The 13,884-nt window shown below is 43.7% G+C and overlaps 1 protein-coding gene across 7 annotated transcripts in view; it reads left to right on the top strand.

Moving 5' to 3' along the window:
* The window catches only part of wdfy3 (WD repeat and FYVE domain containing 3), a 61,561-nt gene extending 48,493 nt beyond the window's left edge, over positions 1-13,068 (top strand). For 5 of the 7 annotated variants that reach the window (XM_053869739.1, XM_053869740.1, XM_053869736.1 and 2 more), the window contains 33 exons: positions 93-326; positions 422-521; positions 896-1,056; positions 1,983-2,212; positions 2,772-2,881; positions 2,999-3,181; positions 3,267-3,424; positions 3,505-3,582; positions 3,718-3,948; positions 4,518-4,686; positions 5,186-5,349; positions 5,607-5,755; positions 6,323-6,443; positions 6,578-6,663; positions 6,771-6,851; positions 6,962-7,016; positions 7,098-7,217; positions 7,301-7,418; positions 7,942-8,048; positions 8,207-8,360; positions 8,434-8,525; positions 8,602-8,814; positions 8,888-9,029; positions 9,623-9,777; positions 9,949-10,107; positions 10,175-10,354; positions 10,420-10,602; positions 10,708-10,801; positions 10,867-11,013; positions 11,159-11,392; positions 11,464-11,575; positions 11,762-11,959; positions 12,128-13,068. In XM_053869739.1, the coding sequence (XP_053725714.1) occupies positions 93-326; positions 422-521; positions 896-1,056; positions 1,983-2,212; positions 2,772-2,881; positions 2,999-3,181; positions 3,267-3,424; positions 3,505-3,582; positions 3,718-3,948; positions 4,518-4,686; positions 5,186-5,349; positions 5,607-5,755; positions 6,323-6,443; positions 6,578-6,663; positions 6,771-6,851; positions 6,962-7,016; positions 7,098-7,217; positions 7,301-7,418; positions 7,942-8,048; positions 8,207-8,360; positions 8,434-8,525; positions 8,602-8,814; positions 8,888-9,029; positions 9,623-9,777; positions 9,949-10,107; positions 10,175-10,354; positions 10,420-10,602; positions 10,708-10,801; positions 10,867-11,013; positions 11,159-11,392; positions 11,464-11,575; positions 11,762-11,959; positions 12,128-12,248 (4,839 nt within the window). In that variant the 3' untranslated portion in view covers positions 12,249-13,068. The remainder of the gene's footprint in view (positions 1-92; positions 327-421; positions 522-895; positions 1,057-1,982; positions 2,213-2,771; positions 2,882-2,998; positions 3,182-3,266; positions 3,425-3,504; positions 3,583-3,717; positions 3,949-4,517; positions 4,687-5,185; positions 5,350-5,606; positions 5,756-6,322; positions 6,444-6,577; positions 6,664-6,770; positions 6,852-6,961; positions 7,017-7,097; positions 7,218-7,300; positions 7,419-7,941; positions 8,049-8,206; positions 8,361-8,433; positions 8,526-8,601; positions 8,815-8,887; positions 9,030-9,622; positions 9,778-9,948; positions 10,108-10,174; positions 10,355-10,419; positions 10,603-10,707; positions 10,802-10,866; positions 11,014-11,158; positions 11,393-11,463; positions 11,576-11,761; positions 11,960-12,127) is intronic. The other 2 variants (XM_053869742.1, XM_053869737.1) reach the window with 1 other exon arrangement.
* The last annotated feature ends 816 nt before the right edge of the window (positions 13,069-13,884 follow it).

Raw genomic sequence — 13,884 nt, 5'->3', positions numbered from 1 at the left:
GAAATTGAGCTCAAGCCTTCAGAGATGCCATTTACAATGAAACAATGAGTATGAATGTTCATGTTCATAATGCTTCAACCGCTACATTCCAGGTCACAGACTTGGACGACGAGGCCGGTTCTCCCATTGAGGAGTTCAAAGTGTTTGCTGGAGACTCTGGGATGAATCGCAGCCAGTCTGAGTACTGCAATGTGGGCTCCAAGACCTCCCTGACCAACCACCCTGCCAAAAAGTATGTCTTTGACTTCATGAGGGTTCTGATCATGGACAACATGTGCATGACGCCAGCCAGCAAGCAGACACCAGTCATTGACCTTCTGCTGGAGGTACTGAAATGGCTTGTCTCTGGAAGCCTGCTTATTCCATAAACACTTCCTAACTTGCTTTTTAAAATCATGGATTCCTCTGTGTCTATGTCCAGGCCTCCCCTGAGCGCTCTACCAGGACTCAGCAGAAAGAGTTTCAGTCGAACGTCCTGGACAGTGTCATGGAGCACCTGCTGGCTGCTGATGTCCTTCTAGGTCAGAACTTGCATGGTGCATATGTGGTAGTCCAAGAAGATGAGGCAGGCCTATGCTCTTACAGCAGGACATTATGAACTAGCTTTTTGCTGACAGTGCTCTTAAGAATTGAAAACGAGTCAGCACTTTCACATCTCTTCTTTTTGTTTTCTTTCTGTAAAGATTGTATCAGTATTTTCTATCTCTAGTTGTCACTCGTTACTGAAGTGTTGTTGAAAGGTGAAACGGAAATGTTTTAGTGTAAATTATCTGAAGTATGAGGTATGAAGTAAAGTGCGATGAAACGTCAAGTAAGTCATACCTGAATAAACCTCCTTGCCATCATGAGACCTCAAATTGAATCACTCTTTGTTTTTTTGTTCCTCATCCTCCAGGTGAAGATGCCTCGCTTCCACTTGGCAGCGGAGGAAGCTACCAGATTCTGGTCAACAACGTCTTCTATTTTACCCAGCGGGTGGTGGACAAGCTCTGGCAGGGCATGTTTAACAAGGACTCCAAATTGGTGGTTGACTTCATTGTGCAACTCATAGGACAGGTGAGCTACACTGCCGTCTTTAAATTGTGAATCAAAACAATTTTTTGGTTTGTATATTTTTTCCATTATGTGCATGCATGGATCAAATGTTCCTTCATTCAAATGATGTCATTTATTATCCTAATTATTCACAATGGGTTAAGCTTCTCTAAGCATCTCAACAACAATTAATAGTGTGTTAAATAGTTGTTTTAGGACCTGCAGATATATATTTTTCAGGTGCTTGCCGAAATGTGTGGATCTTTGATCGAGCTAAAAAAAAACACATAGTTACAAATGTACTGTAGAAGCAGCTGCTGAGGAGAGTTGCCATGGCAACAAAACTTCTGCAGTCGTCTGGACAGAATCATCTGCCTGGCTTCGTTCTCTAAATTTTAATTGGGTTGTTTACAAGAGTCTCCACTGATGTCTTGACTTCTAAATGAGGCAACTTTTTCTTCAGTTGTCATCACAGCAAGTGAGGTGACTCATGTGTTTTTCACTTGCATATCACAGTAGATCATTCAAATGTGGAGGTGCAGCAAGTTTTGGTCAGCCTTCACTCTAAGAAGCAACTTACTATTCAACACATGCTCATTTTGAGTTGTAATTTAAGTTTAGATCAGGAATTAAAGAGAAGGATTTATTTTTGTTCCACGCTGTTGGACTTTGTATTCTTTTGTAAATCCATCTCCACACACTACTGTGCAAGCCAGGAGATTATTGGATTATGTGTTTCTTTTCTCAAAGCATTTCTGTCAAGAAAAAAAGAATACTGTAGAAGCTGTCTATTCTGTGCTAGTATTGTAAAGAAAAGGAAGAATTTTACTCACAACATTCCCATTTTCCTTTAACCTTCCTTTTTGCCAAACGTCTCTTCTTGTTTTAAAGTGTTTTCTTGAAAGGTATGTTTCACTAACCCCCTTAATCTCCTTTGTTTTCTCCAGTCTAAGCGCCGTTCTCAGGGTCTCTCTCTGGACACCATATACCACTGTCTGAATCGCACGGTGCTGTACCAGCTCTGTCGGCCACACAAGACTGTAGCACAGCAGGTGGCTTTGCTTGATGCCTTGCGGGTTTTGACCGTCAATCGCAACCTGGTGCTGGGACCAGGCAATCACGACCAGGACTTTGTCGCCTGCTTGGCTCACTGTTTCATCTGTCTGCACAGCGGGAGGTCAGTTTCTGTCTAAATAACTGTATTGCTTCCAATATGTAATTTAAGGGGGTTACATTTTACTCTGTCATTTAATAGTCTGAATTCATGTTCATCATATGATACCAAGACTTTTAGACTTTTAGACTTTTGAGCTGCCACTTGAATGTAACTTGTACATGAACTGTAGAACATTTTGTGAATACAATATTATCTAGAAGAAGTGTCAGTTAAGTGTAAATATTTTCTCTTAATTATTTATATTTTCATCACACAGTTGTAAATTGCCTAGTAGGTAGTGTGATGAAAGATAGGAATATACAATATAGGAAAACTGTTGACATGATTATTCGGATCTGATGGTTCATTTATGTTTTTTTCAATTAATTATTAGGTTATATATGGTTGATTTGCAACTTATACATTGCAGAATAGTTTTATCTGTATAAAACTTGCATAACCAAGGAGAGGTGAGGAATGTTGCCGGACACATCCTAACACGACCTATTTTGATGGCAGTAGCAAGTAAAAGGGTCATGTGGTATATCGGAGGGTATTGAGCTTTTGATTTACTTTCTAGCAACGTGGATGGTTTCGGTTTGGAAGCTGAGGCCCGGATGACCACGTGGCATGTCATGATGTCATCGGAAACTGAGGCAGACACTGCAAACAGCCATGATGTCAGCGAGGGTGGGATTTTGATTTCTTTTTTTGTGTCACTTTCAGTCATTATTTATCCCAAAGAATACTGGGCTATTATTGCAACTGGTTTGATATTTAGCGGGTGACTCTTTGTTTTCCCTGCAGGGAGGCAGCTTCTGCTGAAGGCTGTTAATCGAGTCTGGACAGAACTGATGCATAGCAAGAGACAGATGCTGGAAGATATTTTTAAAGTGTCTCTGCCCTGCAACGACAGAGGACATGTGGATATTGTCACAGCTCGACCTGCACTCGAGGAGCCCGCTTTGAAAAGCTGGCAGAACCATCTTGGTGAGATCAGATTTTGCATTCGACTCATTTTGTTTTTTAGAATTTTCCAATGACTTACATTTGTCTGCTATTTTTGACTGACTAGTTCACGAGAAGAAGTACATCAGTCGTGGAGAGACAGTGGTTCCTGCCACCCAGTCCAAGCTATCCAGGGTCAGCAGTGGGTTTGGTCTCTCAAAGCTGACGGGCGTCAGACGCAATAAGAAGGAGAACAGTCTAAACAAGAACAGTCTCTCCGCACAGGTTCGTAAAACGAGCACATCTATACAGACACACACACACACAATTGAAGTTTGTGAGGTCAGCTTTTATTTCCACACCAGGAAACCTTCCAGTGGATGTTCACTCACATTGCTGTTGTTCGCGACCTGGTGGCCATGCAGTACAAGGAGTATCAGGAGGTACCACTCTCTATCTATATTTACCAGCAGAATTTTACTTTTCAGTTAGCGCTCTGTAATGTAATGAAAATGTACATAATGTGTGGGGTGCGACTGCAAGAACATATATTTGATGGTTGTTTTTTCCCTCCACAGCGGCAGCAGAATGCTCTCAAATACGTCACAGAAGAGTGGGTGTCCAATGAGTATGAACTCCTCCGAGAACGAGGCCTCTGGGGGCCACCCATCGGCTCCCACCTGGACAAGTTTGTGCTGGAGATGACAGAGGGTCCTTGTCGTATGAGGAAGAAGATGGTCCGCAATGACATGTTCTACATTCACTACCCTTACATCCCTGAGTCTGAGAACAACACCAATTCAGCACAGGTATTCATGCCATCACTGCTTTTCTTCAATAGTGTGCCTTGTTTCTGTATATGTACATCTTTACGAGAAAAAAAAACAGACGCTATGTTATTGAATCACCCATTTGGTGATGTAGCTTCCTTTCTTGGCCTTCTGCAGCCTCTTTACCCCGCCCTGGTGCCCCTGCTGTCTTCATCTCTAGTGTGGGATCTTGACTGTTTGCAGGTACTCCTGGATGACGTACCAGGGCTTGAAGTGGTGCATGATAATCACTGCAGCTCTCAGGACCTGAAATGAAAGGGTTGTTGTTGCTGAAAAAGAGCTTTTTTTTCTTTTGTGTTGTATTGAGTTTGAAATTAACATTTTATAACTTGCTGTGCAAGTGCCTGTAACTTGAATCTCACCCTGGGTTATTCTGGCCTCCAGTGATGCCAAGATTAGGAGTGCACACTTTTATAAATGACTATATAAATGTCTTTTTTTCAGTCATGGACTCATATGGACTGTAGCAAGCTGCTACACAAACAGACACAGCTTGTGTCTGTTCATCCTTAAATCTTGTTTTCTGACGCAAAGCCTTGTATCTGCAGAAGCCCCAGCGTTACCGGCGTGCTATCAGCTACGACAGTAAAGAGTACTACATGCGCTTGCTGTCTGGAAACCCTGGCATGTATCAGCACTCTGTGGAGCATAACACCGAGGGGGAGACCACACAGCATGAACCTGAACACGGCGAGGACACCATTGCTAGAGTCAAAGGTACTAAACTGACTAAGAAAAGATGGTATTGTTCTCAGCTCACACTTGTTTTCTGTGCATACATGTGTTTATAAGCAGTACAGTTTGTGATTCCTCAACCAATCACTTGCTTATGTACAGTTGATAATCGGTCAATTATAGCGCTGTTTAGTGTGCACTTTTGCTGACCGTGCCAGAGTGAAGTATTGTCAGGCTGAACAAGATGTGACTCACTTCTTAATAATTATTATTTGTCGTCCAATAGTGATGGGTAAAATGTTATCTCACTGGGTGTAGGACAGACTAATTTGCTGTCTTCTTAAGTGACACATGTTTGACCCACGTCTATCACTCCACGTATTTCAAAATGCATTGATGCATCTGTGTCATTTAACCCATCACGATTGACTAATATGCTGCTAATGCAAATATGAATACGTTGTTTATTTATGGTAATATATGTTTGCAAATCTAGAGTCCTAAATATCTAAGTACGTTTTTCTTTGTATTCCTTCCTCAGGCCTGGTGAAAGCTCCACTGAAAAGGTCTCGGTCAACAGCAGATGGAGCTGACGAGGACAGTCAGGACCAGCTTCAGGACCAGCTGCTGGAGTCAGGAGGCCCGGAGGAGGAGCAGAGGACCGACAACACTTCGCTGCTGCGCCTCCTGGAGGAGGGAGAGAAGGTGAGGGCAGAAAATGACCACATGTGGCGTACAATGTGCTACTATTGTATGAACAGATTACTTAAAGCAGGCTTATGGCAACGCCTGATCTAGTAAGTTTTCTTGTCTTGTATGGTGTGGCTAACTTAAGAAACCAAGGACGAGGTAATTCTCCTGCAGCTTGAGCTATGATTGAAGCAACTCTAGGGTGACAATCTTTCATCGGATTACACTTTCTCTTGTTTAAATTCGACTTCTGTGGTCCAATGTTTTTGCAGATTCAGCACATGTACCGCTGCGCAAGAGTGCAGGGGCTGGACACAAGCGAAGGTCTGCTGCTGTTTGGAAAGGAACATTTCTATGTCATCGATGGGTACACCATGACCGTGTCCAGAGAGATCCGGGACATCGACACTCTGCCCTCTAAGTAGGTCCAATACGGTGCTCAAAACCAAACAAAACTGACTGAAATGCAAAGGAATGTTTTGACATCTCAATGGCAAGCTCAAAATAGAGAACAATTGTGACAGAAGAAAATGAAATTAGGTTCTACAGATAACGGCTGATGAATTATTGTTTGACTGTTCTAGTTTGCCCAGCGCTGCTTATTTACATAAAGGTTTTGTGTAGCTGTTCAGCAGCAATGCACCATTTCACAGGACATACAACCCTCAACAGAAACAGATGAGCATTCACTTTCCCATGTCTCAGTATGAGAGCATTTGTGAATAAACCGAATACTGCCCAACACTGCTTAGATTGTGAATATCACACCCTGTTTTCCACTGACTGCAGATGTAGTTCACTTTCCTACTCTTAGGGTGATGTCATTCCTCTGGCAGCTACTGCATTCATGATGTAATGCTGCTCAGTGAGTGTAAGTTTTAGAGACTACAGAGATATAGAGCCTCTGTTAGCTGTTTTTGTTCGCTCCTTGATTACGACATGCATTTGTGTCCAAGTATTGACTCATTGCTTTCTGTTTTTGATTCAGTTTGCACGAAGCAATCATCCCCCGCGGAGCCAGACAAGGTCAAAGCCAGCTGAAGAGAACCTGCAGCATCTTTGCTTATGAGGACATCAAGGAGGTGCACAAGAGACGATATCTGCTGCAGGTCAGAGCAGTGAAGTGCCATTTTTAGATGTGTGCTTACACATGGGGTTTTCATTGAGCACAGACAGAGGGATGTTTCTGTCGTGCTTGTGAAGTTGTGACCATGACTTTTCTCTGGTGTGTTGTTTCTCTCAGCCTATGGCAGTGGAGGTCTTTTCTGCTGATGGAAGGAACTACTTGTTAGCATTCCAGAAGGGCGTTCGCAACAAAGTGTACCAAAGGTGCTGTGCATTTGTCTTCTTGAATATTTTAGTAACTCACTGTAGCTGTCAATCAGTCTTCTTTAAATGTTCAAAGTGTTTTTTAATCATGACTGCATGTTTTGTAGGTTCTTGGCGGTGGTGCCGTCACTAGCTGACAGCTCAGAGTCAGTATCCGGCCAGAGGCCAAACACAAGTGTTGAACAAGGGTGAGATTTCTTGTAACATCTGTTTGATAACATCCACCTTAAGCTTGTTTGATGAATAACTTTGTTGTATAAGCGCTATTTAATATTAACAATGATCTGGGTTCTTTCAGGTCTGGTCTTCTCAGTACCCTGGTTGGGGAGAAATCTGTGACCCAGAGATGGGAGGCAAGTTCTGTGGTGTCAAGATCATGAACATACAATTCAGAAAAATCTGCACTTTGCTAATGTACCTGAGCTGTTTTTCAGCGTGGGGAGATCAGCAACTTCCAGTACCTGATGCACCTGAATACTCTGGCCGGACGCTCCTACAACGACTTGATGCAGTATCCAGTCTTCCCTTGGATCCTGGCTGACTTCGACTCTGAGGTAACTGGCGTCATCAGGTCTATGGCAACTGTTCACGATTAGATGAAACAATTTGGTAATGTTTTGTTGCTTTTGATGGACAGGAGTTAGACCTCAACAGCCCAAAGACATTTCGCAACCTTGCTAAACCAATGGGAGCTCAGACTGATGACAGACTGACCCAATACAAGAAGAGGTACAAGGACTGGGAGGACCCCAATGGTGAGTCAATTGATTTATTTTTGCCCTCTAAGGGGGCCAACTGATAAGAGATAATATTAGATCTGTGTCAAATCACCAACCTCTGTTTGGTCATTTTGTCAGCGGTGACCTCTGACTTCAGCAGTTGCCTTTTGAACATTTGAACTTGACACACAAACATCTATGAAAATGAGTTGTCACTTCATAAATACTTGGTTCATTAGACCCCTGAAGAGCTGCAGCTTATTGAAAAACAAGCAGCAACAACATGACTCAAAGCATATTGACATATTAGACCATATTGGGGACTGCTGCTCTCTGGTGGTAGAGCGCTGAATTGCAAGCACCGTGCTCTGCTGTAGCTTCGTGAGTTTCGTGCAGATGGGTTATTCTCAATCAAGTCAAATCGACCGTCAAATTTGCCAGCTGCAAGAGGTCCTCTTTTTTTTGCTACTATATTTTCAGTCTTTAATTGGCACATCATGAAAAAGAGTTTCAAATTGTTTGCAATTGCAGCACAAATATGTGACTTGTGTACTTGTAGGTGAAACACCTGCCTATCACTACGGCACTCACTACTCTTCAGCCATGATCGTGGCCTCTTATTTGGTCCGGATGGAGCCCTTCACCCAGATCTTCCTCCGTTTGCAGGTTATGGGTTCATCTTTGTGACAAGTGTTGAGTTGTTGATTGTGCACTGTAGCAGTATGGTGTCTCAAACATAATATACAATACTATATTTCTATTCACATTTTACACTACTTTTCATATTTGTAATTCAAAAACGGAATATTTTGCGGCTTCCCCAGGGAGGACATTTTGACCTGGCGGACAGAATGTTCCACAGTGTGCGTGAAGCCTGGCTCTCTGCCTCCAAACACAACATGGCTGATGTCAAGGAGCTGATCCCAGAGTTCTTTTATCTGCCAGAGTTCCTACTCAACTCCAACAACTTTGACCTCGGTCAGTAGTTCAGTAGCCTGTGGCACTCAAGAATAGCTGTCACTCAGGTTCTCTGTTACTGCCATCTCATCAGGTGCAAAGCAGAATGGAACAAAGCTTGGTGATGTGATCCTGCCCCCCTGGGCCAAAGGTGACCCCCGGGAGTTCATCAGAGTCCACAGAGAGGTCTGATAATCAAAGTCAGCGAGTGAACTGTCGCTGTAATATGATTCATTCAACCCCTGCTGTGATCCTGCTGCAGGCTCTCGAGTGTGATTATGTCTCCGCTCACCTGCACGAGTGGATCGACCTGATTTTCGGCTATAAGCAGCAGGGACCCCCAGCAGTGGAGGCTGTCAACGTGTTCCATCACCTTTTCTACGAAGGTCAAGTGGACATCTACAATATCAACGACCCTCTGAAGGAGACGGCCACAATTGGCTTCATCAACAATTTCGGGCAGATCCCCAAGCAGGTCTGGAAAACCCAGACTTGGACAGACGGATTTGTTTACATGGCTGCATTTAACTGGAATATTGTCTTTTCAGCTGTTTAAGAAGCCACACCCGCCTAAACGTGTTCGCAGCAAAGCCAATGGGGACGTGGCAAGCGCCCCTCCGAGTTCCAGCAGTGACAAGATATTCTTCCACCATCTGGACAATCTCAGACCTTCTCTCACACCAGTCAAAGGTGAACACACACACGTACACACAAATGTGTTTTGCTATTTTTGTGAGGAACTCTCATTGCCATAACCCCTTCCCCAGCTTCTCCGCCTAAACCTAACCATCGAAAACACATGGCTAATCTTATCCAAGACTCTGAACCAAACTTGCACTGGATTATAATAAACTACTTTTACTGACGTTTTAACCTTAAACCTTGTGAGGACTGGCCAAAATGTCCTCACAAAGCAAAATGTCCTCACAAGAAGTTGACTTGGTACTCATAAATAAGGCAAAACATGCCAGCACACACACGTTTGTATTGCTATTCCTGTTGGGACATTGTGAGTTTTCTTATTGCCATAACCCTTTCCCCAGCCTCTCACCCTAAACCTAACCATCCAAAACACATGGCTCACCTTAAGCAGGACTCTGAACCAAACTGAAACTCAATTGTAATGACCCAGTTATTTTGTAGTTCTTCATCCTCAAATTGAGGTTTGGACCTGTGGGGACCAGACAAGGGTAGTGTCTTGTCAAGAATTGTTTCCCACTAGGCAGTATAAACAAACACGCACAAACACCTTCAGATTAACGCATTCTTCTATAATTCTACAGAACTGAAGGAGCCCGTGGGTCAGGTCGTCTGCACAGACAAAGGCATCCTGGCAGTGGAGCAAAACAAAGTCCTGGTTCCGCCAACATGGAGCAAGACATTCGCTTGGGGCTATGCTGACCTCAGCTGCCGCCTTGCCAACTATGAATCTGACAAGGTTGGTCATGAGAATTGGTCAACTTAAGTCCGAACATATTTAAAATATGTGATGTCATAAATGTTTCTGACTTATCAACTGTTGCTGTGTCCCACTCCAAGTAGCTGTTCGCTGTTTCAGATGTAGCTACAGATTCATCAGCAACTTCTCATCGCTCTTTTTCAAACTCAGGCCATGGTGGTGTATGAGTGTTTGTCAGAGTGGGGTCAGATCCTCTGCGCCATTTGTCCAAATCCAAAGTTGGTCATCACAGGCGGCACCAGCACCGCCATCTGTGTGTGGGAGACGGGGACGTCTAAAGAGCGGGCCAAGTCACTCACCCTGAAACAGGTGAAAGCACAGCAGCATTTAGATATTGTTGTCTAATCTAACCTTTGAATTTGTGGTTGTGCCCCAGGCTTTGCTCGGCCACACAGACGCCGTCACGTGTCTGACTGCTTCATCTGCGTACCACATTGTTGTCAGTGGCTCCAGGGATCGAACATGCATTATCTGGGACCTCAATAAACTTTCCTTCGTCACTCAGCTGAGAGGACATCGAGCGCCCGTCTCCGCACTGTGCATCAATGAACTGACTGTGAGCGTAGTCACTTCACTGTTTGTTGAGATGAACTTTATTCATTTATTTTTTTTACCCTCCAGGGTGATATTGTGTCCTGTGCCGGCACTTACATTCACGTCTGGAGCATCAACGGAAGCCCCATCGCCAGCGCCAACACCTTCACTGGCCGCAGCCAGCAGATCTTGTGTTGTTGTGTGTCTGAGATGAACGAATGGGACACGCAGAACGTCATCGTCACAGGACACTCGGACGGTGTCGTCAGGGTAACCACTGTCTATTTAAATAAAAAATAAAAGAGTCTCCTCACATACAAACAATGTTTATTTGACTTAGTTGAGAATCATGATTATCAACTCATTTCTTTGTAGTTTTGGAGAACCGAGTTCCTACAAGTCCCTGAGACCCCGGCTCCAGAGCCAGTCGAGCCAGATGTGTCCGACTGTATCAGCGAAGAGAAGATCGGTGAGTGTCGACGGAAGAGCTGGAGCGACAGTAACGTAAATAACTCACTCCTTTAACTGTCACAGAAGGCAGTGAGAGTCACAATGGTGGCGATGACGACAGCAGTGAGTCAGACGGAGAGGAGCCCAGTCTGAGTCAGGAACCCAAAGCACCAAGGAACCCGTCAACAGGAGGAGGGAGCCAGCCAGGCAGCACTGTGCACAGGCCCAGAGGTACAAGTTCCTGACGTGCAGATCTAGTTTTGTGCTGTTGCTCTGACGTACGTAGAGCAGACAATGAGGAATCATTTATGAAATAATTTGAATGAGAGAAATATTGTTTTGTATTTTATCCTAACGTGAGCTCATCATGTGAAAGGTCCTTCTGCCCGACCCGGCGCCTCCTGGTCGATGGACAGCGGTTCAGACGACTCTCATCGCTGGTCAGACACGCTCAGCATCGACGAGAAGGAAGGTTTTGTGTTTGTGAACTACTCTGAGGGCCAAACTAGAGGCCCCCATCCTCATCCAGCTCATCCCAGCCAAAGTCTGATGCCTCAGATGGTTCACTCATCTGCCATGGAAGCACGGACATACAACCAGCTCCGAGCAGGTACAGGTGCTATCATGACCCCTTTTGTTGCCTTTGGTTGGTCTGTGCTCTCAACCGACTGTTTTACCCAGGCCACAGATGGGAGCGCCAGCTGGTGTTCCGCAGCAAACTCACCATGCACACTGCGTTTGATCGCAAGGACAACGCTCACCCTGCTGAGATCACCTCGCTCGCCATCTCCAAGTAAGTATGACATCATTACTTTTGTTTTCTCTTATGAGAACATTCAGAGCAGGTTCTCACTGATGATCAGTTTTAACAGAACATCGGATGTGCGAGGGCTGCTTTGAGGGGCCACAACAAATTTCAGAAACGACTCAAATGTTGGTGTGAATTCAAACTTTATTTCTTATCTTGCTTCCTTGTCAGGGACCACAGTAAAATCCTGGTAGGTGATGGACGCGGTCGAGTCTTCAGCTGGTCGGTCAGCGACCAGCCGGGTCGGTCAGCAGCTGACCACTGGGTGAAGGATGAGGTGGTGGACAGTTGCTCTGGCTGCACAGTTCGCTTCTCACTCACGGAGCGGCGCCACCACTGCAGGAACTGCGGCCAGCTCTTCTGCCAGAAGTAAGAAGCAGATTCCCTGGAGCCAATTTACACTTCTCTTTTTATCTAATTCAGAGTAGATATAAACATGATCTAGTTTCCAGCTGTATCAATTCTAAAAATGTTTTGAAGTAAAACAAAAAAAATACTTATCGATATCAAAACTGACTGTTTCCTCTTGGATCACAGATGCAGCCGCTTCCAGTCAGAGATCAAGCGTCTGAAAATCTCCTCGCCGGTGCGGGTCTGTCAGAACTGTTACTACAACCTGCAGCACGAGCGCGGGGCGGAGGACGGCAGCAAAAACTGACTGCGGCTCGGTAGAAACTCGCCGACCTGCTGAGATGTTCTGTCCTCCAGCTTCCTCACTGTAACTCTCCTCCACCGTACTACGCATTCTCATGTACAGAAGCACTGACAAGGCTGAGGTGGACGTGAAGCAAACTTAAAAAAAAGAAAAAAAAAAAGAAGCCCTCCATCAGCACCTTGTCACATGAAGGCTACACACTAGCATGATTGAATTCTTTCTGCGCTCGGATCAAAATGTTTATATGTAAATAGTTATAACAGCCTTTTTAACTCGTGAGAGGATCAATTGAAAGAAATACGATCAATAATTTAAAGAACGCCTGTAACATAGTGTTGTGACTAACAACCTCCCGGCTTTAAAACAATTGTTGTGTCACGGCGGTGTGGGGGGAAACGAATGTCAATAATTCTTGTCACTAGTGGATCTAGTTATGCAAAATTACTTTTTTAAAATCGTTTACAAGTGTGCGATTAATTTTCCCACGGTGTGAAGCCAGAGAAAGACGCTAACCATCATTGGCCAAAATGTTTCTTGGGTTTTTTTTTTTCTTTTTATTCGCTCGAGTCACCGTTTTTTGTTCCGTGTTATTCCCATGATGGTGAATTTGTCACTGCTTCTGTCAGACCGGACACGTCGTCATTTCAGACTTTATTTTGAAACCATATCATGACGTTTGTTTGTCTACGAAGGTGTTTGGTTCGACTTCTGTAAGAAATAATTTGAGGTAAAATAACCACACTCTATTACTTGTCTTTCTGCCGCCTTATTTTTGTTATCATTCAAATTCAAAAGGGATTCTTCTTGTTTTTTTTTTACTCTTTACTCCTATTCTCACTGTCTGGCATTATTTGAGCAGCTCAAATCCAAGATAGAAGGATCCGTAAGTGTTTGCCATGGGTCTCATTGGTGTTGTTTTGTTCACAGAAACATAAGACATAGATGTCAATCGAACTATAATATTATGCCTGGTTTTAAAGTGGTGAAATGTGCACTGCCCTCTAGTGGTTTAAATGTGTATTTTGACGTAACGCAAATTATTTTATTTTCAACATCTTTTTTATCTTCTGTTGAACACATATTTGTCCACAAATCGACATACACTTTCGCTCGTGCAGGTAATGTTTGTGCCAAAAATATAAACTTTTAATGCCCACTTTTGTCATCAAATCTGCCCATCTGTTTCAAGTGATGAAGTCAGGATTCCAAAAGACACTGGCATTATCATGTTAGATCACATGGGAACATGTGCTTACTTACATAACTTTCTGTGTGAAATTTGAAGGCATTTTTTTCCAGATCTATTTTTAAAATTATGTATACATTTTAAACTAAATTCTGAACATTTAGGCTTGTTAGCTCATGGAAAATGCCAAGGTTTAAGTTGGGCAAAGGGTTTCTATCAGTTATTTTATGGCGTGAACTGCACCTTGAAGAAACTGAAACTTCGATAAATACCAATGAAGATTCCATATGTGCGTACATATGAAACTAAATTGATGTAGTGCATAAAATTAAAATGTTACTGGAACTGCTTTACTGAAACTTCAACAGAACAATGGAGATTGTATGAATGAATGAGTGACCAAAGCAGGAACAGGTTGGAAATGAGACGAGGAGTGTCCAAAGCCGTGATTAG

Source organism: Synchiropus splendidus, chromosome 7, assembly GCF_027744825.2.
Source record: "Synchiropus splendidus isolate RoL2022-P1 chromosome 7, RoL_Sspl_1.0, whole genome shotgun sequence".
Classification (NCBI taxonomy): Eukaryota; Metazoa; Chordata; class Actinopteri; order Syngnathiformes; family Callionymidae; genus Synchiropus; species Synchiropus splendidus.
Note: the sequence above shows the minus strand (reverse complement) of the source record. Positions and strands in the feature narration are given on the sequence as shown.